Consider the following 26823-nt stretch of genomic DNA (forward strand, 5'->3'; position numbering starts at 1 on the left):
AATAGAAGGAACACCTAACTCAACGAGGGAGATATTTTCAATTATCTATCGTTTTTTGACCCTAGATTATAAAGCTCTGTGGGCCACCACAACTTTAACTGATGCAATGACTTGGCCGGCTTCTTCTCCAACAAAATTAGGATATCCACTCTGCTTTACCATTAGATGTCAAGAATGCAGTTGCTCCTTCTATTAGTGGTATATTATCTTCAACTGCTCCAGATTGTTGATTTTCAGTCCAATTTTATCTGATGACCTAACAGCATTAACCAACACAGTTAAATGTGATTCCCTTCAGGACGCAGCTCTGCTTAATTTCTTAAAGAATGCACCATCCACCTCTTTTTTCAGTTATTTCTGAACTGCTGGACCTGTTGAGTTCCACTGCTTTGCTCCCCTCCGCCTGGAGGCTTGTAGTAGTTTTCCTGTTGTTAAAATACCTACGTTAGGTGATTCTCAATCTGAGAAGTCCTGGCTCATATCCCTACTACTTACCCAATGAAGCTGTTGGAAAAGCCTATCAACAAACAGCTTTCCTAATGTTTAGAATCCACAACTTGCTTCATGCATCTCAGTCAGGCTTCTGCCCACACCCCAGCACACTCTGCTTTACTGGCTGCTTCCTAAAACCTGATATGGACTCATGATTGAAAAGGCTCTGCAGCTGTCATCCTGTTAGATCTAAGAGCCACATTTATAACAGTTTCCCACAACATGTTACTTAGCTTCTGGGCTGCAAGATGGACAACATTGCCTTTGAATTGTTTGCATTATTCATTAAGGACAGGATCTCTCCGGTATATGACAAGCCACTCTTTTCCACCAAGCTGCCTGTTGCTTGTGGAGTGCCTCAGGGCTCTCCCCTCAGCCCGCCCTTTTTTAATTTCTATGTTCATCCGTTGGCAGATGAGGTGAAATATTTATGCTTTACCCTGTTCTCTTATGCTGATTAGATCCATAGTCTGAAACGTACTGTTGGTAAGACTGAGGTGTTGATGATGGGGAATCAGCCCTCCTCCTTAAGGCCTGGTGGCCTGACAACCATGGCCAGTACCCTCTGACAAAACCAGCAGTAATGAGTTGGGTTTCTGGATGAATGAAAAACTCCCCTTGGATGTCCATATCAAAAAGCTATCTGGTTTCTGCTTCGGGCTCCTTAGATGCCTCAAAGAGATACGTTGGACCCTCCCTGACCACACAAAAAAAAACTTTTGCCCAGGGGGATATCACATCTTGCAAAATTTATGGAAGTGTTCTGTACTTGGGCACTTCACAGACTTCCATCTAAGCCCTCTATATATCACCATTTATACTTTTACCAGCTTAGTACTTGTATTTCTTCATCATCTGATCCAGCCCTGTGTTGTCATAACAAGAGAGTATAACAACTGTGGCACAGCCTGCTCAGATGTTAGACTGGGTCACATGTGTATATTTTCATAAGGGCAAGTATGACTTCTTCATACTCTACCTGTATCTGGCGTTCAGGGTTGATGAATTCATAACACCATTCACAGCTTGAAAAACCACTATGTCCTCAATGCTGGCCTCCATGGGTGCTAATGTGACATCCTGTGACTGTTCCTGGTGATGGCAATTTTGAACTTGGATGTTGTTTGAAAGCTTCTCCTCTGGAAATCATCTGAGTTTAGAGAAGTGTGGCTGTAGATCATCAGTGTCTAGATGGTTGACTCCTGAGACATTTTTTCTAGTTCTAATGCTTATCAGCATAGGCTTCTTACAGGTACATTCATCAAGCCGAAATCGGCTCGCAAAGGGCCAGATTCTGAGAATCTGGCCCTTTGCGAGCGCTATTTTTGAATTTGGGATTCATCATCCCAAATGCAAAAATTGCAATTCTCTAGAATCGCTAATTTGCGATTCATTGCATTTAACGAATCTCAATTTAAGATTCCTTAAATGCAATTCATGAACCATTTAAAAATTGCGAATTCGCAATCTGGGGCCGCTATTTACCGCGAAGTCTAACTACGTGGTAAATAGCAAAAACTTTGAAATATGCACTAAAGTGCATTTTTCAAAGTTTCATGTTGCGCACACACATGCCCTAAGGGCATGTGTGTGTGCGCAATATATGTGCACACATCAATTTCAGGGGTGCAACAGGGTGTCCTTTGGACACCCCTGCAGCCTTGAAATCGCAATCTCAATTTGCGATTCGCTAATTGCGATTAGCAAATTGAGATGGTCTTCCCATTCATTCCTATGGGCCTCTAGGCCCATAGGAATGAATGGGGAGATATTCCTTAATTGCGACTCGCAAATTGCAAGTCGCAATTAAGGAATTATTAGAAATCGCTGTTTTTGGAGTGATTTCTTGATGAATAGCATTTTGCTATTCTTAATAGCGAATCTGTATTTTTCGCTATTAAGGAATCGCAAAATGTGTTCTTGATGAACCTGGGGGTTAGCATTTTCTATCACTGTGTTTTTTGCCAACCTTCTCGGTCAGGTTGCTAAATTCACCTAATCCCAACTTTCTTTTCATGGCATCATTGACTTTACTCCTAACTTCTGCTCATGACATTTCTGTACTGATGGCTTATGCCTGAGTTTTGGCAATTTTTCAGAAGCCTGTCTCAGCAGTTTCTAATGCATTCTTAGAGCAGGGAAGCCATCAGTGCCCAACATCCGACCATTTACCATTTATAAATGACTGTCTCTCGCAAACATGCATTTTACTAATTGTGGATAATTATATTTATGAAAATCGGTGACTCTACTTTGTGACTAGCAAAAATTTGCTGACAGAATGAAAATGATAAATTGGATTTTGATTGCGGTCCCACATGCATTGCTCTGAATTTCTGATTATTCTGCCTTCACTGTTTATCTCTCAGCCCATGACATACAGAAACATTGGCCATGACAGAATGCAAGATCCTCTAATCCGGGCATATCATTTTCTCAATACATATCACTTCACTAGCCCATCAATGTATCTCCTCACACACAGGATTTTCCGCATTACATGGTCCAACCTGGTTCAACCATTTCCATTAGTAATTCCTATTATGTTCTACCCAAATTGCTTTACAAAGTTGCACATATAGTTAATACCATTCATAAAGATATTGATTTAATTCCAAAACATTTATATTCAAATATGCTGTATTTAGCTCTCTTGTGAAAAATCAGTGGACATATATTGTGTAATACCACAATACATTTCAAGTATCCTTCTGCCCTTCAGCAAGAGAAAATAAATCCACCTCATTCACAGTACACTTGATTTAAACATTCATTTCAATGTAATTAACGGTTCAATCTAGTGTTCTAATGGCATCCTTCCAATATGCAGACTGATTGCTGCAAAATCCTTCTTTAGCACACAAGAAAAAATATAACCTAAATACATTGAGAAACAAGACAAAAGTACATTTTTAGAGTGCAGCCTTAAAGGACCATAACTGGTTGCTCTTGGACACTTCATCTTTCACTCCACCACTATTTGCTTCCAATAGTAGGTGTTAAATAATCCACATGTTTCTCATACTTGAGGTATAAAAGTTTCCCTGATGGTTTTAGAAAATACTAAGCTATCAGTTACAGACATTTATATTTACCACACAACCCAGTAAGGGCATTTGCTACATAAAATAGGTGAAAATGTCGTTTGAAAGGAATGCAGACATGATTTGAGATGAAGCTGTAATGGCAAAGAGTTTGAAAAAGAAGGCCCTTAAATGGAAAAGAACTCCCCACCCATAGAGACACATTGAAGCAATAGACTGTTCAAGAGAGAAACATACATCAACATGTTAATGCAGTTAAAGATGAGATAACCTGTCTTGAATAGTATTATATTCCTTCATTGGAAGCCATGGAAGGGATCTTCTGGCTAAAGTAATATGCTCTTTTTGCCTAGCTCCATAATCAAGCAAGTAGCTTCTTTCTGCACATTTTTCAGAGACAACATTTAAAAGATTGTGTCCCCGCTTTCAGGCTGCTATAGTACTCTTGGGGAGAGTTAATGTGTATCTTCCTTTGGTGGGGGGGGGGGGAGGGGGGGGGAGGGGTGGATGATAATGTGTATTGTCCTTTGCTGCCTAAAATTGAAAGCTGGGTTTGCTACTGTTGAGTTGGGATGTATGACATCACAACGCATGCTTTTTTTTACATCGCATGCTTTTAAATCGCAAGTTTTACAACACATGCCTTTACATCGCATATTGTTGAGGGGTGCTGGATAGTGAATAGTTTAATTAACTATTCCAACTCCAGTCCCCGTCGATAGTAGTGAAGGTGTTGGATAGTAAATTAAATCTATTCCCTATCCTAGAGCGCCCCCCAGTGCAATGCGTTGTAATGGTTTGCGTTGTAAATGTTGCGATGTAAAAGCACTGAGTGGATAAAAGTTGAGTTGTAAAGGATGTTTCCCGTTGAGTTGCAGACGTTTTTTCAATATGCATGTATGACTGACTGGTCTTTTTGCAATTCTGAGACCAAAACTTTGTCCTGAAAGAGTTAAAAATAGATCTCAGATTGTACTGTCAGCGTAAAGCTTTGTTTGGCAAGAATAGGACAAGAGGAACTTTTTGGGAGTGATGCTTCAAAACAGTAATAACTATTTAGCTGTGGTGAGGTCGGTGAGAGCCACCAGACTTTGCCTGAACTATCATTCTGCCAAAGAAACTCTGAATCAACTATAAAACATATTTATAAACAATGTACTATACAGATGAATTAAAGGTGGGCAAATAGAAAAAAGAGGATGGCAAACATAACATCAAAAGAAGAGGATCAAGTTGGATTTCCAAAATGTCAAGTCTTAAATGCAACATCATTTACTTACCTAGTGATTACAGTTCTCTCAGTGGATAGTGTCTTCATGGATATGTATTCTTGGATGAATCCCTGAACCTTTTAGAAATGGTGATGGTGATGCCCAGCAGGCCTACTCCTTTTGTAGTGTGAAGCTGATGTCCCATTGCTTTATCTCACCACCACTTTGGCATCCCATGGTCAGAAGAAAGGAAGACTTTAGTCTGTGGTAATGATACTAGTTCTGCAGATCTGTGGGAATGATTGATCAAGGTGTAGCAAATGGTTGAGCTGTACCATGACCAGACACATGACAGGAGCCCCCTGTGTGCTGCTATCTCTTGGGTTGATGCCCAGAGAACAAACATGATCTAATTTAGCAGTGGACAGCAATGTATATACTGGGTGTCAGTAGTAATTCTGTCTGCAGTAATGCCACAGATGTATATTCACCAATCTTAGATTTACTGCTTCCACTGGCAATGAGCATATTTTCATTACTGAGAATCTGTAAAACACTGTTAAGTATCTGTTTGTTAGGAAGAGAGGAATTACATAAAAATGGGGGGCATCATCTGATTTCTCTATTCTGATAAGTGCACCTCGCATGGTGGCTATAGATTATCCTCTGTGCGAGTGGACAGGACCATTGGTTAGAACTCTAGGCAAGCAATGTGCAAGAAAGACTGCAACCCAGGTCTTTGTACCTGGCACACAATATAAAAATATAAAATAACCAATAAAGCAATAAACATGTAAAAACAGATCTTGATAAAAATTACTTTAGTTGTGTAAGGTAAACAACAACTATTATCCCTATGCATAAAAGTGCGCAGGAAAAGTCAGATGAGCATAATACACATGGGTGAACAAGAGCCTATACACAGTTCAGAGATCTGGAGCATGCTTCACTGTAGAGCAGTTTCTTCGCAATTGTTCAAAAATTCCACCCAGCATGTGCACTCTGAAATGTATCATAAATTGAGGATAAGTGCCATGCTCAGACTCGCCTGTATGTTACAGTACTCTAAATCAGAATCAGAAGGAGGGTTAGGCTGACAAAGCTAAAGCATAGGTTTGCGATCAGGCAATAGAAAGGCAACACAATGAAATTGGCACAAAAAACAGCACATCTGTCATATGAATAATAGGGTCAGCTGGACAGCATTATTGATGTGATAAAAGGATTTGAAATTGCAAAGAAAACAGTTCTGAGCAGTCAGCCCAACCACCATGAGTGGTGATGAGGCAGCCTGAAAAGTGCAACAGGCCTCGCTTAGTGAAATCAGGATAATGAGAACCAACACACTCATAGCATTCCCGACTCAGGACCCACAAAACCAACTACTAGGCTAAGAAGTTATTTATTCAAGGAGGTTACTTCCCAAACACACCCAATGAAGCTATGCCCCTGGGCAAAACGCTGAATTTCTTGTACTTATCCTATAGGGCCAGGAGGGCCTAATGGTATTCAGCATTCTGGAGCACTGTTAAAGTCATCCAAAAGCTTCTATGATGAAAATCTTCCATGGATTCAAAGCGTGGTCAAGAATGCTGATCCTGACCCTCAAGGCTAGATAGTGACTTACCTAATACAGAACCCTCAACCCTTGGGTATCTCTATCCCAGTGGATTTCCAAATATCAAGCTAACCTTTGGAGAGGGACAATAAAAGGCAGCTGACCAGGAGCTTACACTGATGAATCTTGAGGTTCCTTGTCTTCCAAGAGACAAGTGAAAGTCAACTAAAGTGAAGTTTGCTCCTCCCGCATTGTCTGTGCTTTGGAGATAGAAAATAAATGTGGGTTCAGCCCTTTGTTATGTTATGTTAAAATGAGTTTTATATAGCGCTCAGCTACTCAGAAGAGTGTCCCGGTGCTGAAAACCCAAAGAGGTGCGGAGCAGGAGAGGACTGAACTGAACTTCCTGAACTGCCCTAGACAAGGTCTGTAAGCCTACCTTTGGTTTTCTCCTGGTCAATGAGTAACCTCAAGGTTCAACAGTCCGAGCTCCTGGGCGGGCTGTCTGTTATTGTCCCTGACCCAAAATTAGCTTGATATTGGGGCACGAAAAGAGGAACTAGATACATTGTAAGAGAGAGACCATTCAGAACCACCAGACTTGGGAGTTCAGATTCTGGGGGCTCTGTAGTTGCTACTCTAGTGCTAGAAGATCTCCTGAGGGGCTGGTAGTACGGGCCTAGTCCCCTGATGTTTGACATATATTGTTCTGGAGATATCCAAAACATTCAGCGCCTTGAATGGGCTCCATCACTCGATCAGGTTGAGGTGAGGGTGTTGATGTTGCATAAATTCTGTCCTGAAATCCAACTGTCCTAATTGGAGTCCAAATCAATTGATCCTGATTGAGAAATAGAGTCAGATTCCTGTATCTCTCAATAAGGTGTCTGTGTTCTGCTGCAGGCAGCAATTCATTGGTTCTGTTTCTGAGAGTGAGGTTTGTAAATCCCAGATGTCTCACAGTAACATGTGGTTCCAATTCAGCATATTGACATATTGGAGTCTGGTTTCTGGGGTTGTTTTATCCAGGAGTGCCTTTTTAATTGCTTAGGTTTAGCTACTAGGCAGAGAGCCTGCAATCCTATTCATTGTTCTTGCTTGCCTGAAATGGCTTAACTGGACATAGGGCTTTATTTAGAGTTTGCTGGATGGGATACTCCATCACAAATGTGGCGAATGTACAGTTTGTTGTGTTGTGAGTTCATTATAGTGTATGGCAGCTGTCACATTGCGGACCAGATATCTGTTGTGGTTGACGGAGTATTCTAAGTCTCAATAGGGGCCTTAAATTCTGTGGTGAAGTTTGCTCATCTGTGACAATGTTATAATAGGGAGAAAGGGAGTCGATTCCTGTTCTGAATTTTAAGTAACTGCTTAAGGTGTGAGTCTAGAGGTCCTTTCTAGTTGCTGATTTTGTTCTTTACATTGTGCAAAAATGCTTCAAGACCATTGTGGCGACATCAAAGCAAATGTCGCCACATAGCCTAATGTTTTTCGCCAAGCAGTGTTGTTATTGTTAGTACAATTGCAAGCATGCGCCTATAGGGGACTGCCTGCTTGTTCCACTTCGGTTTTTGGTGTGGCTGAGGTTGCCTAACATCTCTAAAAGTGATTATCGGCAGGCCATACTGGACATTGTTCTGGGATTGAACTCAATCTAGGAAACTCTTCCTTTATAAGATTATTTGAAAGTCTCAGCCTTGGTATTTGTACAATTACGCTAGCCAGCCATAGTGGACAAAAAAGTCTCCAAAGGACCTTTGCCATAGTAGGTGCCTATTGGTCTTTGCAGGCCCTTTGCACTTGAAACATGACTTGTGGTGAGGAGGGGATGAGGATGGTTTAAATTAATTGAATGTCTGAGACAAATCAAAGGGAGTCTATGCCAAGCCAATCTATAAGCCATGTGCAGATGCTGCATTCTTATAATGAGTCTTTCTGGCAATGCAGCCGTACTCAGTGACATCAGTTGCCAGAAACTCTTTACACTCCTCAGAAATATAACAATGACCTAAATTACAAAGAAGTGTGTCATAATACGACGCTTCCTAGTAATTTTTGCAAATGTCTCTGATAGGGCGAGAATAAAGTCATAAGAAATATCAACAATGTTACCACTGGTTATTCTCCAATGATTCAGGGCAGCTTTGATGTTTTGTAGTAATGCCTGCAGGTAATGCTATTACCACATCAGCCATTGTTGAGTGATTATTGTCCTGATCTCAAAGGGAATTTTAATTTACACTACATTGGCGTGGGTTTTTGACATATATCCCAGGGGGAAGGTCAGCTGAACCCACCAGTAAAATCTCTGTAACTTCCCATAGGTATTGTATTGTATTGTTATTGTATTTATATAGCGCTTACTACCCCTGACGAAGTGTCAACCGCTTTTCGGCGAGTAGCATGCTACTCCAGAACCCAAAAAGGATTGGTGGTGGATTAGTATAGTGAAATTTGAGCTTATTTGAGTGAACGACATGTGAGTCTGTTAGTTAGATTGAAAATGACAATGGAGGGGATAGAAAAGGGATGAGTCTAGAAAGTGTTTATTGAGAGATCCAAATAGTAAGATGAGGTTTGGGATGAGTATAAGAAGAGACAGAGGAGATGGTTTTCTTCACCTATCAGGGAGTATAAAGCAGTGCTTAATTTGAGCCAGTGGTTTCTGGTGCTCGGCACCATCACTGAAGTGTCAACACCGGCACTTATGACTGCTGCTACATGGGAGTGCTGTTTGTGTAACTTAGAGATGTGCTGAACAACAGTTGTTTAATAAATCACTATACATTAACAAAAACTAATGTCTGCCGCAGAAGCCATTTTTATGGCTTTGGAGCCTTGAATAGTCTCAATTATCACACTGGTAGCAGTGTGATGGGTAGTAGCTGTGTTGGTACTGCCACTGGCAGAGGCAATGGGTGGTGGAAGCTGAGGTGACCTCCTGGCGAGAGCCCTGACACTTATTTTGGTATAAATTAAGCACTGAAAGTGATAGGTTGTGACACATGGTATGTGTGCAGTGTGGCTATGCTGGATATTAAATGCTTGGAAATCTGTGTTCTGTAGGCATAATTTAAATGATGAAATTTTTTAACAGGTACACTTCCTTTGTTTTCTGGTCACTTGGTGCATGTCCTGATAAAGGAATTTTGTCTTGTGTGAAACCATAGTTACTAAAACACAGGAGGGATGTTCTTTTTTAATGTTCGGCTTTATGCACAAAGTTGCATTTAACTGTGAAGATTTCCCTCGGAGCCACTCCTGCAGGGTTGGGGTTTTCCCCATTTAATCCCGTCCTCGAGCCAGAGAATTGCTGCTCAACCAAGGGCTGACCCAAACTGGATTAGCTATCTGTGGAGCTCCTTCCCCGGATCTGCACAGTCAGTGAACAGGATAACTAAACGTTGCCTCTTGGGACAGCGTTCATTCAGTTATCTGTAGCGGTGCTCTTTGTGTTGGTTCTGGAACTTTCTGGAAACAGAAGAGGCTTCACCGTGTCTGGCTAAACCATGTCCCCGTTAACTATCGAGCGTCAATCCTTTCCCTCGAGTGTTGAAAATATGACCTGCACAGTAGGTTGAAAATATGGATTTTTAAATATAAAACCCCTTGTATTTTGCCCTAGAATCCCCAGGTGCCTCACTCTGTCCTTTATGGGGCAGTTCGGGTATTTGTCTGGCCTTCAGCGAAAGGTATGAAAAATCAACTGGCTAGGATCACTTCTTGTCTGGGAAAAAGTGTCAGCCATTGGAGGTATCCTGTTGCTCTTCCAGGAATCAGTGCTCCTGGACTGCCCTGCCCTGATACAGCTGGCTAAGAAGTGCATGAGGACATCTATAGGAACTGAGCCTAGCATGGGGACAAGAGAGCCTGCACACAGCTGCCATGACCAAACCTGACAATAGTTCTTTAACCTATGGGCAAGGAAATGCTGGACTATCAAATTATAGCTCTTGTTGGTTCAACTGCCATACCCTGTGAAAGCTTGTAGCAGTTCTTTTCACGCCTGGAAGTGAGTTGAGGTATTTTTCCCTTTGTTTTGCATCCTAACGACTTGTCCCATTGGCTGGGACTGTTTACTGTAATTCCAAAGCTTGTTGAACTTCATCCAAAGACCTGGTGTTCCACCGATATTGCTGTTTAGAGGGATAGTCGATACTTCACTCAGTTGCTACTGGTAAAATATGGGTCAAGCCCTCTCACTTCCATGTTTTCTATGAATTTCAATATGTTTGATGATGTATTTAAACTTCTTAAGGACAGACAAAGAGATACTATAGCCTTATAGCCCCATAGCAGGGTAACTGGCCATTAAAGGCCCGTTCCAGCGTTAAAGGCCCGATACATTTTGAGAGCACACATAACCAGTTGCTCAAGTCAAACAAAACCCAAACCCTGGAAATATTACTATGCACAGATTGTTTACTCCCAGCACCATTACCTTTGCCGTCGTAACATTAACTGTGGGAGCAGTTACCACTGTACCATCTTGTAGTGAGTTTAAAAAAAGAAAGCAAAAATGTTTAGCTAAGCATTTTTATGAGTATTTGGAATTATTTCTATTTTGTATTTGTTGACCTCAGTAAATAAAGTAAATAAAGTTTTACTTACTTACTACTGTGGGAGCAGTTTGGTCTACTGGATCCTTGAAGGGTGTTTGGCGCCACATTCACTGTGCACCAGATCCCTAGTGGCTCTGCCAACTGGACACTTGAACCACATTTTCCTCGTCAACCAGAAATCTCCCGTTTGTGGGTTGAGCATCCCAGTTCACCTCTGGGTGGCGGGTTTCTGAGATTTGAGCCAGATCATCTCAGCAACCTGGGCTCAGACACTCTGAGCTAATAACCTTTGCACCTCGCACCACTCAGAATCTGGGGCAAAGGCCAGCTTATTATTACACACTTGGTACCTCTGTGAGTTTCTGTTTAACAAAATATATTGAGAAACAGTGTCCCTGGTAAGGAACCGAGACACGAAGTTTTGAGAAAATTGCTGAGGACACGTGCTCGCTGTGATTTTATTTTAAACAACATTTTATTATTTTCTTGTTACACCATACCCAAGGCATTAGTGTCAGGATTCTGCATTACAGAGACTGGGTTATAAACAGTGGTGACATCTGACTTCAGAATAATTTGCGCTCTATGTGATAACTTTGCTGATAGATAGTGATGTAGGTGGTAGCTCGTCGTCATGTAAGTGTTCTACTACTGTTTAATGTCATATCACGGCCCCAGAAGGGATCAGGACCCTCTATCTTTCTTTGATCTGAATTTGTAAATGCAATACTTTATCTGCTTGTAAATTAAGAACTAAGGGGCATATTTTCAAGGACCAGTGTTAAAATTATCGCTGTTTTATCGGCAGGAAACTGCCGATAAAACGGCGATAACGGGCTTGATAATACACCCTTGTTAATTCCCATAGAAGCGCATGTTCTGATGTTAACACGGGCTTCTATGGAAATTAACAAGGGCGTATTATCAGGCCCATTATCACCGTTTTATCGGCAGTTTCCTGCCGATAAAACGGCGATAATTTTAACACCGGTCCTTGATAATATGCCTCTAAGCGCCATATTAGCAAGAAGCTCATTAAAATCATTGCCGTTTTAGCGTCAGTAAAAGCAGCGATAATGGGCTTAAAAATATACGTTATAAATTCCAATAGAAGCCCAGGTTAGATGTAATGCACATCTAACCTGGGCTTCTATTGGAATTCTATACCGCATATTATCAAGCCCATTATCGCTGCTTTAGCTGCAGTTTCCTGCTGCTAAAATGGGGATACTTTTAACAAGCTTCTTGCTAATATGCCCCTATATCTTTTATACCCGCTGGCTTTGACAGTTTGGGTGCACTTACTGTATCATACTGTATTTGAGTTCTACTTTACTACCTCCTACTGGGGTAAGCTGTGAGTGCTCAGACTCACTTGGAGACTGAAGAGTAGAACGAGAGCAACTTTCTTACCTGATCAAAGTGCAATATTAATCGAGGCCTTGAAACATATTACCTGAGGCCTTGAAACATATTACCCGAGGCCTTGAAACATATTACCTGAGGCCTTGAAACATATTACCTGAGGCCTTGAAACATATTACCTGAGGCCTCAAAACATATTACCCGAGGTCAGAAACTTATTACCTGAGGCCTTAAAACATATTACATGAGGCCTCAAAACATATTACCTGAGGCCTTCAAACATATTACCTGATGCCTTAAAACATATTACCCGAAGCCTCGAAACATATTACCTGAGGCCTTGAAACTTATTACCCGAGACGTAGAAACATATTACTTGAGGCCTTGAAACATATTACCTGAGGCCTTGAAACATATTGCCTGAGGCCTTAAAACATATTACCAGAGGCCTCGAAACATATTACCTGAGGCCTTAAAACATATTACCTGAGGCCTTGAAACATATTACCTGAGGCCTTAAACCATATCACCTGAGGCCTTGAAACATATTACCTGAGGCCTTAAAACATATTACCCGAGACCTAGAAACATATTACCTGAGGCCTTGAAACATATTACCTGAGGCCTTGAAACATATTACCCGAGGCCTCGAAACATATTACCTGAGGCCTTGAAACATATTACCTGAGGCCTTAAAACATATTACCTGAGGCCTTGAAACATATTACCTGAGGCCTTAAAACATATTACCCGAGGCCTCAAAACATATTACCTGAGGCCTTGAAACATATTACCTGAGGCCTTAAAACATATTACCAGAGGCCTCGAAACATATTACCTGAGGCCTTGAAACATATTACCTGAGGCCTTAAAACATATTACCCGAGGTCTTGAAACATATTACCTGAGGCCTTAAAACATATTACCTGAGGCCTTAAAACATATTACCTGAGGCCTTGAAACATATTACCTGAGGCCTGGAAACACCAGTGGCTAATGAGCAAACTTACCCCAATATCTACCCAGTACCCACAGACTGTCGTATAACCCCAAAAAACAGGTCCTATGCAGGTGTCTCGAAAGCAGCAGATTACCGAGCATCAAGAAAAGGCGGGAGGGCATTCAAGCATGGCTGGTGGAGAGGAAGGCAGTGGACTGTCTCCAGAATTCAAAGAAGGGATTCTTGTTAGAGACTGAAGTGAGAGACAGTAGCCCTTTGACCATCTGCGGGAGAAGGAGATTGGCTGCTGGCGGAGCCTAGAAGAGTGCAAAGGCTAGCACGTGCAAGGGAGAGCTCTGTGGCAGCTTTCATACACACAGGGCCATGCTATTCGATACTTAAATCTTCAATTTAGGACCGAGCTGCAGGGGAGTATGGACAGGCAAACACTACTCTGATGGGCAAACTCTGTTATTAAACCTAAAATGATAAAGGCATTAAAACCTAAACAAGTTTAGCAATGTTTTCTCAATTTTAGTCACTTCACACATTTTTGCCACTAATGCTTTTAACACTTGCGTATTTCAGGTTCTCAAGGTGTGCCGGACACGCTATTCTATTTTGTTAAGGTGTTTTTCTATCTTATCGTGTTAGTGCTGCTTTGTGCCTGCACACAAATGATGCTGATGTGTTTCCACCGCCCTCATTAGAGCTGACTGCAGAAGCAACAATAGCGCTGCCCTGATTTATTGGCGCTTTATGGTCTTGGCGGGGCTCTGGTGTGCGCTGATTACGAGTCTTTGGCCGCCGAGGAGACAGACTGCAAAGTGAAACAATCAGATCAAAGCAGTCTCACCCCACAGGTATCCATGGGCACCATGTTCGCACTCGTTTACAATATTTTTATTTTTCAATGTTCATACGTTGTTTGGCCCTACACACCCAATTATATAAGAATCCATCTGAATGCCTGTTTACAAGTTAGGGGTGTTCTGCCCATAACCACTCATCATTTGTGTTTTGGATTTTTTTTCCTGTACCTTTTTTTCCTCTCATTTTACAGAGATATTTTTAAACTATAGTGCACCTGCTAAATTTCAAATTTGGAGGATTAGCTAAATGTGCGCTTCTAATATTTGTCAACTTGTAAGTGCCAGAAGTGGGAAAGTCTTTCCACTAACTGGTAATGATTTCTTCATTTCATTTCATTGAATGAGCTGATCAGTCACTTAAAGGATCTAGGTCCCCGTTACAAGTGAGGCAGACTTAGGTGCAACTAATCTGAAAGCATAACATTTCTGAGCAGTGTCCCCACACCAAAATCCCTGGAATGGGGAATAACAGGTGGGCCCAGAATTACTGGGTCCAAATCCCCATGCAGAATCTCCATTCCAGGGTTGAATGCACTCCCACAGCCCCCTTACCACAACCCCCTTACCACAGCTTCCTTACCACAGGTCTTGGATGAAGACTTCAGTTTCAAAGATTTTAGGTGCTGAGGAGATGCTCCCAAGTAAGACGCCTGCTGGCCACCTTAGAAGTCTGGTGATGTCTGTTAATAAAGAGTTATCGTACATCAGATCCTCGAACCATATGTGTTTTGTGCTAACTGTCACATGCAATAGGTACTTTGGATATTCAGATCTTTGTTCAAATTGAGTGGGGAACAGCCGGCATGTGTTTCGCCCTTCTAGATTATTAAAAGATCTCCATGGTATGTTATGAATCTGCATCAACTTGTTTTCCTATAAAAAAAAGTGTAGTATGTGAGGCAGATGAAGTTGAGTTAAGTAGAAGCTTTATTTAGTCCATAAGTCAAATACAAGACGTAGAGATCTGGAACAAGGAGCCCCACCAGGAGCAGCCTCCTAGCTGCTTAGCCCATCTCCCAACTGACAACACTCTCACCAGGCACCCAAGCATTCCACTCATGTCAATCACACTAACATTCTACCCGGAACACTCACACTGGCTGAGCAGCTAGATGGAGAGGAGTACAGAAACATATATACAAATCTGAGGATACTACAAAACGCTTGACCTCTCAGCTGCCGCTCAGCTGCTCGCTCATCACAACCCTCATTCTAGTGAACATATCACCCACAGCATGGGCCCGAAAAATATGTGCCCACTGACTGGAAATCTGGAATCTAGAAATCCACTTTTAGGAGGTAAACCATCCAGTACTTAGAAACTCTAATGAGCATTTTTTGATTTAAATGCGATGACAAACCTAAGCATTGTGTTTTATGGTGTCTGTATGTAGAGTGTGTTCTGTGTATGATATGGTTCCTCTACAAGTCAAATGTATTCTAGATCCAGCTGTCCTATCAGGCTATTTACTTCATGGCAGGGAGGTACACTAACTTCATGCATTCCATCCCCTGATTGGGGAACCCCTTGAGAAAAAAATGGAAGCCCTTTTATTTATATCCTGTTTATTTCCTTAATTGTGGCATACTTTTATACATTGCACCCAGGTCGCTCATGCCTTTCTAGGCTGATACTTGTACATAGGCTGGAGGCGGAGCAGAGGCTTATAGTTACCATCAAATACACAACCGTGCTGCGCCGGTGTTACATCAGCAACACACCAACACCAAGAACTTCATAAGCTTCAAAGTGAACTTTGGTGCGGGCTGTGGGGACTGTTTGCAGAGGGACAGGTTTTCGAGCATGCTTCTAATGTCTACCACACGGTCACGTAAATGTATATGTGCGTATATTTTATCTAACCCAGTTTTACAGTTCTCAGATAAGATAAATGCAGTTTCAGTTCAAGGAGTGTTTATTTGCAGGCAGTGTTTTCAGTGTCCCACTCCGCAGAGTTGTTCATGGCCAATTATTGTATCAGGTACAAAGGCCAGGTGGTGTAAACTCTCTTACATATTCCCCGCCCCCAGGTATACCCAGCTTTCCTGCCCAATGTCTTGGTATGTCCTCTACAAACCCCCTCCCCCTCGTGAAACTCACTTGTCTGCTTGCCAAAAGCATAAGAGTCGGGATCTGTAGTCTCAAAACTCCAGTGTAGACACCTTTACTCTGCATCTCATTTCCAATGACCTCAACTCCATAGACTCAGGTTCTCATTTAGAGTTTGGCAATCAGGGACTTTGGCACACACATGGCGGAAGTTCCATCTACCCTATTACAAGTGCCCTTGACTGTTGAACACGTGCAGTACAGCAGATGGTAGATCTGACACGTTAGAGACAGGGTACCTTATTTGCCAAACACTAAACATGACCTTTGCCCTTTCTAGGTGTGTCACCCCAGAGAGAATAGCTTCAGGGGGACTACTGTCAATGTATAACCCTGAAAGAATGCCAACCGCCACTACATGGCATTGCATTGTTCCTATCACCATATAATTGCTGAGGATATGTTTACTCGTGCATATTTTTCGCTGTCACCTGCTTGTTGTGATCTTTTTCTTTCTCCTTGCTGTCTCTGCTGTTTGGTTGTGTTCTTCGAAGGTGTGTGGAAAGGAGGAGAGAACTGCGCCTCTGTAGTTGTGTTGAAACTGTAAGGATGAGGAGTTTCTGTCCTATGTTTCTCCATGTTAGGAAAGTACTTTGCTTGAGTCTGTGTGCCTTTGGTCAGCATAGAATGTGTGATGTAGGTTGTGTTCCTTAGAGGCATGAGGTCAGTGCTTATTTTGCGCCGGTTGTGCGTGCTGGGCATTGGCTCCCAATTTTGGAGAACAGGGCTTCCATATTTTTCATATTCAGCCTTGACCCAGAACACAAGAAATGCAGGAAAGGGAGAAAGAAGGAGCAAGAAAAAAGTATCAAACATACAAAGTAAAGAGAACCAGCAGGGTAGGGATAAATCGGCAGGAAGTGTGGGGTGGTAGGAGAAAGATCGCGGAGGAGGAATAAAAACTAGACAGCCTTGGTATTCAGCAATCCCAGCATTCCACAATATCGACAGTGAGCTCTTAAGAAAAGTTTTTGCTCCTGCTCATATATGTTTCAAATTAAGCACAGAACAAATAGGTATTATGTAAACATGTTTTGGAGTATTGATGTAATCTTCCTCCTGCTGTGTCATGTATATAGTGCCTTAACCATATTTTATTTGCAACTTGAACGAAAGGAGAACCTTAACTGTCACTGACTGCGAGGACTTTGTATGTCTGCCCCTGCTGCTTTTACTGGAGTTTGGGAGGCACTTTTGCAAGACCCCGTTGAAGTTGTTGGCTGTCTTTGGAGCATCTGAGGGTCACCCTAGTATGAATGGGTGAAGTAGGGGATACTCCCTTGTGCTTTTGTATATGTGGGTTCGGATCCCATCCTGGTCGCCATTGTGAAGCAGGGATAACCAGAAAGATCCAGGAGGCGAAGGGTGCAAACAAGTAGATTTATTTCAGAGGAATAGAATCTCCATCCACTCAGCCCAGAGTCTGCCAGTACAGAGTCAAGTGATAACATTCCACATTCTCCGGGTAAAAGCAGTACCATGCAGACAGTTCAAATAATAGCAAATAAACATAGCAACTACTGTTAATGGCAAGTGCATACATAAAACAGTAATATGGGAGATATCACAGATGGGTTGTGTCTTGTCTTGCTGGGGGAGCTACTTTTCGTTCATGCCTTCTGCATTTGTAAGGCGTCTAGCCACAGAGTGCTCAGTGCAGGCTGCCAGGCATCTATTGTTGGCCTAATTGCCAGAGGTATCCTAGTTGTGTGATCTGATTGTTCTTCCTGATGTTGCTACTCTCAGGTGTTTTGCCCTTAATTCCCCTCTCCACCTCCCACCCCAGATTGCATGCTAACTTTACTTGGGGGTGTTGCTTGCCCTTCCTCACTGTCAGTAACAAAACAAAAGACAGCTGCCAGTCCATGCCTACACATCACAAAGCGACCTCGCACAGCTGCTTTCACGCGATGCTTGACTTCCTCCGCAGCTCTAAACGGCCAACATCTTAGCTCAAGCACATGAACCTTTGGAATACTCAGAGGCTCTGGTACCATTTTCAGAGTAAGGTTGCTGACGTCACAGAACTCATAGGGAGTAAGAGCGTGGTACGTGCGTAGTATGTAGCTGATGCGCCATATAGGGGCACCCCCTCACTAATGTTACTAAAGTCTGGTGTGGAATCACACTGTCATTTACCAAAAGCACATTTTCTATTGAAATTACCACTAAATGGGCACAGACTCACTGATAAAACTATATAGAGCGCAGACGCTAACATGTGGAAATTGAATTTCAGGGAAAACTTTTCATTTGCGCATCACCAAGTAAAGTGTCTTGATTTGTTTTGATCCTATTGAAATCTTTGATTCCAGGTCACTTTCGACGTTAGTAATGCATTGCCTGGGATCATTGACCCTGATGATGTATTTGGCTCCTTCTCTGGCTATAAATTAAATGTCTCCAAAACACAATTGATCCGGTCAGAGGCTGGCCAGCCAGTTGACCTTAATTTTGAAGCCGAAGCAACCTATCTTGGTATCAAAATATCACCTAAAGTCGAGGATATTATCTACTTGATTCAGGACCCAATAATAGTTTCCTCTAGCAAGACACTGGAAAGGCTTAATAATCTACATCTTTCCCTTTATGGGGTACACTAATGTCTTAAAAATGCTTATTTTTCCCAAATTTCTGTATCTATTTCGGGCTATTCCTTTGTTTATTTCAGCTTCCTTCTTTTCTCGTATTGAGAGAATGTGCTCAAGGTTTTTATGGAGCTATTCCCGTTCTAGGAGAGCTCTTAAGTTGCCTAGATCTAGGGGAGGTTGGGGAGTACCCAACTTCCGTATATACCATTAGATAGCCATATTACAACACATGGGGGTTCTAATTTTACAGGATGATCCGACAGAGGAATTTGCAGCGCCTTCTATCTACGAGATGCTATTGGGTCCAGAGGCAAGACAATGTTTAAACCGAATTATAGAACCCAGTTACTATAAGAAAATAAAATTCGAAGTTGTTATGACCACTTATGAAATATGGAGAAAAATCTGAAAGAAATTTGGCATGGTGCCTAATTTTAATTTTTATACTCCATTCAAGTACTGCCCACTACTTCCAGAAATATTTAGAGACCAGGTCATGGCGAGGTTGCAAAGTGTTGGAATTAGACAGATTGGAGATTTGTTTTTGGGGAAGCAGATAGTGTCTTTTGACTTTTTGAAGCAGAAGTATAATTTACCCCGGGGGGACTTCTTTAAATATCTCCAGATACGCAGTTTTCTCGAACAAAAAAATAAGTCAAAACTCGATTTTATTTGGAAAGGTAGACATTATTGAAGCTGTTAAATTAGGACATAAAATGGGCCCTTTATATCAGATGTTCATTGCAGGACTCGAAGATGACCTTGTGATTTGGGAGGCAAAATGGCAAAAAAATTGGAGATAGAACAAATTAATTTAGAGAAAATTATTGAATTAGCCTAAGAAGTTTTATATAGTGGCCCCCTAAAGAGTCAACATTTTATGCCTATTTTTGACCTTTATTATACACCGAGCAAACTTGCTAAATAGAAGGCCGCAAGGGGTAACCAGTGCAATCGATGCGGGCTATATGCTGCGGATGGTGCGCATATGTTTTTTTGCCCCAAACTCTCGCAATTTATTAGGGAAGTAGAGTATTTTTTGGCACATAGCCTGGGTATTCGAAAACAACTATCGGCTGAATTAGTGATTTTTGGCCGACAAGAAAGCTCGGCTAGCATGCGGTCGGGGGCAGAAGAGGGGTTTTTGTTTATATGTATGTCCATTTTCCGTTTATGTATTACGTCGCAATGGCTGGATGCTGAACCACCAACTTTTATTAATTGTCAGTCTAGATTATTGTCCATTTATCATCTTGAGATTTCAGTGTATAAAACAAAGGGTGTTAGAAAGAAAATACAAGGTTTGAAATTGTGGTCCCCTATCGCAAAATGGATATGATGGATTATTTTTATCTTTAATTTTCTAATGTATGTTGATCAGAAGAAATATGAATTATTGATTACACGTGATCCTTATGTGTAAATATGTGGGGGGGAAATGGAATATGTATTATGATTGGCCAGATTTCATTGTTGTTTGTTTTGTCTGTATGCTGATATAAAAGCTTGAAAAAAAATCTTTGATTCCATCTCATTTCAGAATTGCAAAAAAGCCCTTCAGTTGTGCTTTCCTCACTGTTTATTTTGACATATTTTTACAGTTCATTTATAGGTATCTAAATGTTATTGTGTGTTAGAGGAAAATGACATCCTACAGTTCCCTTCAACTCAGCAAGAGTGTCACATATTTCACTTTACAAAATCATCACACTTTGCTGTAGAATAAGAAAATGAAATACCTGTCTCCATGTTTAGAGAGTAGGCAGCAATTTGTGAGAAGACTAGACTGACATTTGACCTCTGTCTTTGAACGCACAGCACATGACAACATAAAAACAAAATGTAAAGTTATCCTTAGTGCTCAGTAAAAATTTGGAACTCCAGCATGGTTATTTTGGGGGTGCTGCCACACCCCCGGACCCCCACTTCCAGGACCTATGGAAATACTGCATTCTTCCCACATCTCCCTGCTTCCAATAGACATTGAGTTGACACAGTGCCCTCCCAAGGAAACTGTTCATTAAACATTTTGAAGCCTGGTCCATCCTGGGCATTTTTTTCTATTTGTAGGGAGAATCGTAGATGAATGAAAAGTGCTGTGGAAGAGATGTTGCATAATGTACACATATATATAATATTCCAAATCATCTAACCATTTTAACAAATGTAATGTATGATTTTCTCTACTTTGTGTTTATTTGATACCCCTTAAAAGATGGGTCTTAATGTGTCCTAAAATCTACCTACATAGATCATTATTTGCTTCTAGGCCCTGGCCTTTGTACAAGTGGAAACGTGAGGTCTCTCTCGTTTGACGAGAAACAACAGAGAACTGTGCGATTCTTGGGAACATGAAATGGCGTTCCTAAAAAGAATATGTTTTCTTCCAAAGGTTCCTTTGCTTGGCTGGATGGCTCAAATATAAGTTACAGCAAGTGGCACCGCGATGAACTCCCCCCGGCTTCTGACAAGTGTGGCTACATCTTGCAGAGCTCCGGCTACAGCTGGGGCGCCACTTCCAACTGCAGCCAAGAGCTCTATTTCATCTGCGAGTTTGGTAAGTCTAGCCTATGGTTCCTGTTGTGAACGTCCGCTAGTCGTCTTTTCAACCATGTGTATGTTTTGACTTATGCATTCTCTTTTTCCTTCATGTTCACTCTCTCGAGCTCTTTTTCTGTCTCTCCCTGCCTCCATCCCTCCATATTTCTATCCCTCATTCTGCTTCTCTTCATCTGTCCCTTCTTTCTTTTTCTCAGTCTCGCATACATAAACACATATTGAGCTGATACAAATCAGTAAGAATGGAACTGGGCAGACTTCTGAAGTCACAGTCATTGAAGTACGGAAAACGTGGTTTAGGACGAAGTCGCAATCACACTGTGCCTTCACAGCAATGGCAGCAAAACAAATGAGTCTTTAGCATGCATTCGTTCTGCACGCAAGCCGTTACAATGAATTGCTTAACCCCTTTGCCACGGCCGTGATTTTGCGGCAGTGCGGCACTTCCGCAAAATGGGCGGAGCCACGTCGGCCGTCGGCCGACGGGAGCACTACCTCGCTAGTGCTGCCGTCGGCCAACGGCCGACAGCAACACACAAGGGGTTAGGGGGGGGGGGGTGCAATGTTGGAGTGGTGTTGGAATTAAAGCCCAACACCTTCCCTACTGTTGTGTAGACTGGAGTTGGAATAGTAAATTAAAATATTCCAAAAACCAGCGCCCCCCTAAGGCAAGTTGTTAAAACGACTTGCGTGAAGAACAATTGCGTTCTAAATCACAGTTTTGGCATTTTTTTAACTGCAGGTTTATTTTTACTACTTTTTGTGTGGTATCAGTCTACATGCAGTTTGTCATGAAAACTTATGTGGAATGCATAAGAGAACCTAAAAAAACGATACATTACTGAAAACTGGATTAGATACAATTTTGAATTCAGCAAGCTGTCATCTGTATAGATTGCTCATGGTTTTCCTTAAGAAACTAATCATTAAAATATGAAAAAATGAAAATTATTAGGGAAAATAGCAATTGGACAACATTTTCGTCTATAATTTTTTTCCATTGACCAAATCACAAAAGTGACACACCTTTATGTTCATAATGGGCTTCTGGTCACTGGGATATAGTTTTGCTGGTTGTTCAAAAACATGCAACACCTAGAGGAAACAACTGAGCTGCAGCTCTTGATGATTTTTCATTGTGTACAAAACATATAGCAATTCAGATTGTACAATCTAAAGAAGGGAAACTGGTATGGAAGACACCTATGTATTTTTTAAATTTGCACAAGACAAATTGTTTAGGACCAGTGGTTATTTATTCACCTTTGCATTTTGGTTTACCCATACTATCAAGGGATTCAGAGGGCAATTTGTGCATTGGCTTGTGTTAGGAGGCAAACAATGGAAAGGAATTCAATTGGTAATAACAAATTGTCTACTATTCTCTCTTCCCACACTTCCCTTGATAAAAACAGTGTGTCTTCTGTGTGGGTGGGTTTACAGGAAGCTTCTCAAAACGCAACTTGGAGAGATCAAATGTTTCCTATCAAAATTGACTGTATTTTGCAATGTAGGAAGCTGTGAATTTCGGGCTTGGGCTTGGTTGCGACCCACAGAAACCAACAAAATCCAGCTATTTCTGAAAAGTAGGCAAAAATATTTTTGGAGAGAAAGGCCTGGAATCTGCAGGGATTCTCAAAATCCCTACCACAAAATGTGGGTAACATTTTTGTCAGTGCCCAAGGGGTGGATTTGGGGTAAAGAGCCACTTTCCATCCCTAGGCGGGGGTGGGTAGGAAGGTGGACAGAAATACTGTTGCCCCTTTTGGGGTGGGAGCATGGCCCAGTACCAAAGTGTGCCACCCTCACCTTTAAACCTGTTCTAGACCTAAAAATATCTCTGGTGTCTAAAGGACTTTCAACACCCTTCCAAATTTGGGAACAGCCCATCAACCCGTCTTCCAAGGGGCAGAAAGACTGTATTGGCCATTTTGGGGCGGAGGTATGACCCCATGACAGTGAAGTCCCCCCCAACCCTTGTGTTTTCAACCATGACAAACTCCCTTGTGTTTAATAGGCTTTCTGCAACCTGGGGGAGGGGGGTGATAAAATCCCCCTATAAGAAACCCAGGGGAGGGGTGCAGAGCAACTGTTTTGCCCCTACTGGGGTGGGGTGTGACCCAATGCCAGGGTGAGCCACCCTAGCACCCTATTGTTTGCCCTAAGAAATCTCTGGTGACTAGTGGGCTTTCAAGAAAGACTGTATTGCTCTTTTTGGGATGGGGGCATGCCTTATGGCAGGGTGACCCACCCTTACAGTTTATTTTTTTAGCCATGTAAAAATCTGGGGTGCATGGAGGGCTTTCTGCTCCCTCCCTCGGGGTGGGCAAATTGTAGATACATACCCCCAATCTGCCCTGAGGCAGCAAAAATATTTTTGGACCCATTCTGCAATGAAGGCACAGCTCAATATCCAGAACACAAGCATCATAGGACCAATGTTGCCCTAGTTAGCATTCATCAGCCAGGTATAGTGTGGTTCCAGAGACACAATGTGCATTGGACCCATGTCTGGACATACCTGTCCCTTTGCTCCTGTTCAGGTAGGGCCTGGCCTGGCAGTTCAGGCTGCACTCTTCCCATAGGAGCAGGATCAAGACTGTTTGGCATCTGATTGGGTCCAAACTGAGGTCGCATTGTGTGCAAAATAACGATGGATTGGGATGCGGCCCAAGGAATTACAAGTGGCTGAGGATTAGATGTGGACTGAGTAATTACCAGTGGCTGAGATTAATTTATGCATCTATCACTCTTTGTATACGTCAGTGGGTCACCCTAAGAAGGATAGTTATGCCCAGATGTGGGTCCCATGCATGCTGTGCCACTGGAACAAAGCTATAGTTGGCTACTGAGCTCTGCAAAGAGCAAAACATGTCCTGACTTACTTTTGTTTCGGTTCAGGTAGGACCTGGCCTAGCAGTTTGGGCTCGACTGATCCCATTGGAGCAGGGTCAAGATTGGTTTGTACATAGCTGGGTCCAAACTGAGGTGGCATGGTGTGCAAAATAATGATGGATTGGAATGCGTCTCGAGTAATTACCAGTGGCTGAGATTAATTCAAGCATTCCATCCATCACTTTTTGTATACTTCAGTGTGTTGCCCTCCGTGGGATGGGTACGTCCAGATGCAGGTGTTGTGCACCTTGTGCCACTGGAACCAAGCTGTACCAGGTTGATGATTGACACAGGTCCCGAGTTGCTTGGCTTATGGTTCAGAGAGGACCTGGCCTGGCAGTTGGAGTAGGACTGCTTCCACTGGAGCAGGGTCAAGGCTGATTTGCATATGTCCGGGTACAAACCTAGGTGGCATGGTGTGCAAAATACCATTTGGGATACGTCCAGAGTAATTACCAGCAGTTGAGATTAGATGTGGCCCGAGTAGTTACCAGTGGCTGAGATGAATTCATGCATTCCATCCATTGCTTTTTGCATTCTATATGCGTTCTGAGGTTGGGGCACTACCCCAGTATCATCGTTCCCATCCCCACCCCCTTTTTCTCACTGATGTCTAGTGGGTTTTCTGCCTCCCCTTTCCAAGGGGCACATTGGGGGTATATTGAACTAATCTGTCTACAAATGGGCAAAAAAGGCAGTGCCATCTATTCTGGGGTTTGGGCATTCTCGATTTCTAGATAGGCTGAGCCCACCACTCTATTTTGGCCAATTAATTTCCCTGCCATTTGGTGGGCTCTTTGTCCCCCGTGGGGCGGGCAATTGGGACAAGCACCCCCAAATGGCCCCTCCCTGGGAGAAAGAAAGCTTGATGTTTTTTTTTCTTCTGGGGCATTGCACTTACCCATGCCTTTTGGGGCAGCTCCCTTCCCGCTCTGGTTCAGTAGCTTGATCCCTGCTTGGGCACTACTTACCTGGGTTGATTCCTGAGCAGGGACCCACTGGAGAGAGATATCATTGAAAAGGGGAGGATCGTCCTTTCCAAAAATACAGTTTGCTTCACAATAATTGATCAGGGGGCCAAGATATGCCCAACGCACTGATGCAAGGGAAGGTAAAACGAGCCAATTGTCTTGTCTTACTTTCAGTTTCAACTTAGTAATGTCCGCGTGCTATGCACGCTGATCATCATTACAAAGAAAATACACAGCCTCGGGCAGCTGGGGAAGCTCTTCCCCAAGCAGTCAGAACACACATTGGCAAAGTCAATAGGCTGCACCTGTACAAGATCTGTTGGCTTTGTCAGTGTTTTTAGCCATGTTGTACAGCAGCCAACCTGCTGTGGAGCACAGCTGAAAGTATAAAAAAGTGCTATGATGCAGGCAACGCTGCCCATATCGTAGTATTTTGTTCGTTTACTTTCAACCATGTTGCACAGCAGCCATGCAGCTGTACAACATGACTTAAAAAGATTCAAATGTTGTCTTTGGCATGTTAAACAGCTGCAAATCTGCTGTGCAGCTTAGTTAAAAGTAAAACAAGCATTGGCATAGCCAATAGGCTTGCCTATGGAACCTTATAAGTGTTTAGCCATACATCACATTATCCTGGGGGCTGTGCCACCAGGGATTGAAGCACTATACAAGTACTGGTCATGCAGTGTGATTCAGAAATACATGCTTGCCTCAGGAAACACTTATGGACACATCCTGAGGCTTTTTAATGCACAGGCAGAAAAACAAGAGCCTCAATGCAAGTCAATAGCACTATAACATTCTGGGTGCGACTGGATCAATAGAGTATTGTACAGCCTATGAAAAAAAGCAGAGTTGTACTTTCCAATGGTGGAGACTTCACACCCAATGCCTCTATTCACTAGGCACTCTTCTCTAGATTTTTCCATTGAAAACTCTGCTCGCACCATCTATTAACCAGCAAGCCCCCGTTCCTCTGTCACAGCCCCCTGGGCATAGGAACACTGGACATAGCAACAACAACAAAATGCTCCCATTTGTCAGCTAGAGGGAAAATAATCAATAAATAAAGACGTCTTCAGCATCACTTAATCTCAGCGCAACAAAAAACAACAACATTTAACTGGGCCTTGTGTAATGTAACTGCCACTTTTGTAAAGAGCTCCAATACCTTCGGGTCAATCGAGTTCATGCTCTATAAAAATGCCCTAAAAGATTATTCTGACATTCGTGTAATATTTTTTTTTAAAACTCTTTATTCATGACTGTATCAGTTATTACATGTTACGTTCAATCAATTTACATTCTATCAGTCTTTTCACTTTTTCAAACATTAACTGTCGGCGAATTTACAATCATTCATTTTCTTTTTTGTCCTGCCTTGTAACTCCCAGTGTATCATTCTATTATAGCAGTTATCCTTTGCGTTCAAGTTACAATATCACCTGTTGATTTAACTCTATCCCGTCCCCTTCCCTCCTCCCGCCCCGTCTCCTAGCCGTGCCCCTGTGTACACTCTGCAATTCTCGGTACATTGACTTTATCCTGTCCAGAAAATGTGTCAGTAGTTGGCTGGGTTAACCTGTGTACCCTGCGTTTACGTCCTCGTTCGTCATCATTCTGCATTCTGTGTGTGCGATCATGTGTTGT

General features: G+C 42.3%; 1 protein-coding gene across 1 annotated transcript in view; it reads left to right on the forward strand.

Annotated features, from left to right (window-relative positions):
• The window catches only part of LOC147673997 (polycystin-1-like protein 2), a 915503-nt gene that overhangs the window by 50593 nt on the left and 838087 nt on the right, over positions 1–26823 (forward strand). Inside the window, exon 2 of the mRNA XM_086945086.1 lies at positions 21141–21305. Coding sequence (XP_086801212.1) covers positions 21141–21305 — 165 coding nt within the window. The remainder of the gene's footprint in view (positions 1–21140; positions 21306–26823) is intronic.

Source organism: Lissotriton vulgaris, chromosome 12 (assembly GCF_964263255.1).
Source record: "Lissotriton vulgaris chromosome 12, aLisVul1.2, whole genome shotgun sequence".
NCBI classification, from domain to species: domain Eukaryota; kingdom Metazoa; phylum Chordata; class Amphibia; order Caudata; family Salamandridae; genus Lissotriton; species Lissotriton vulgaris.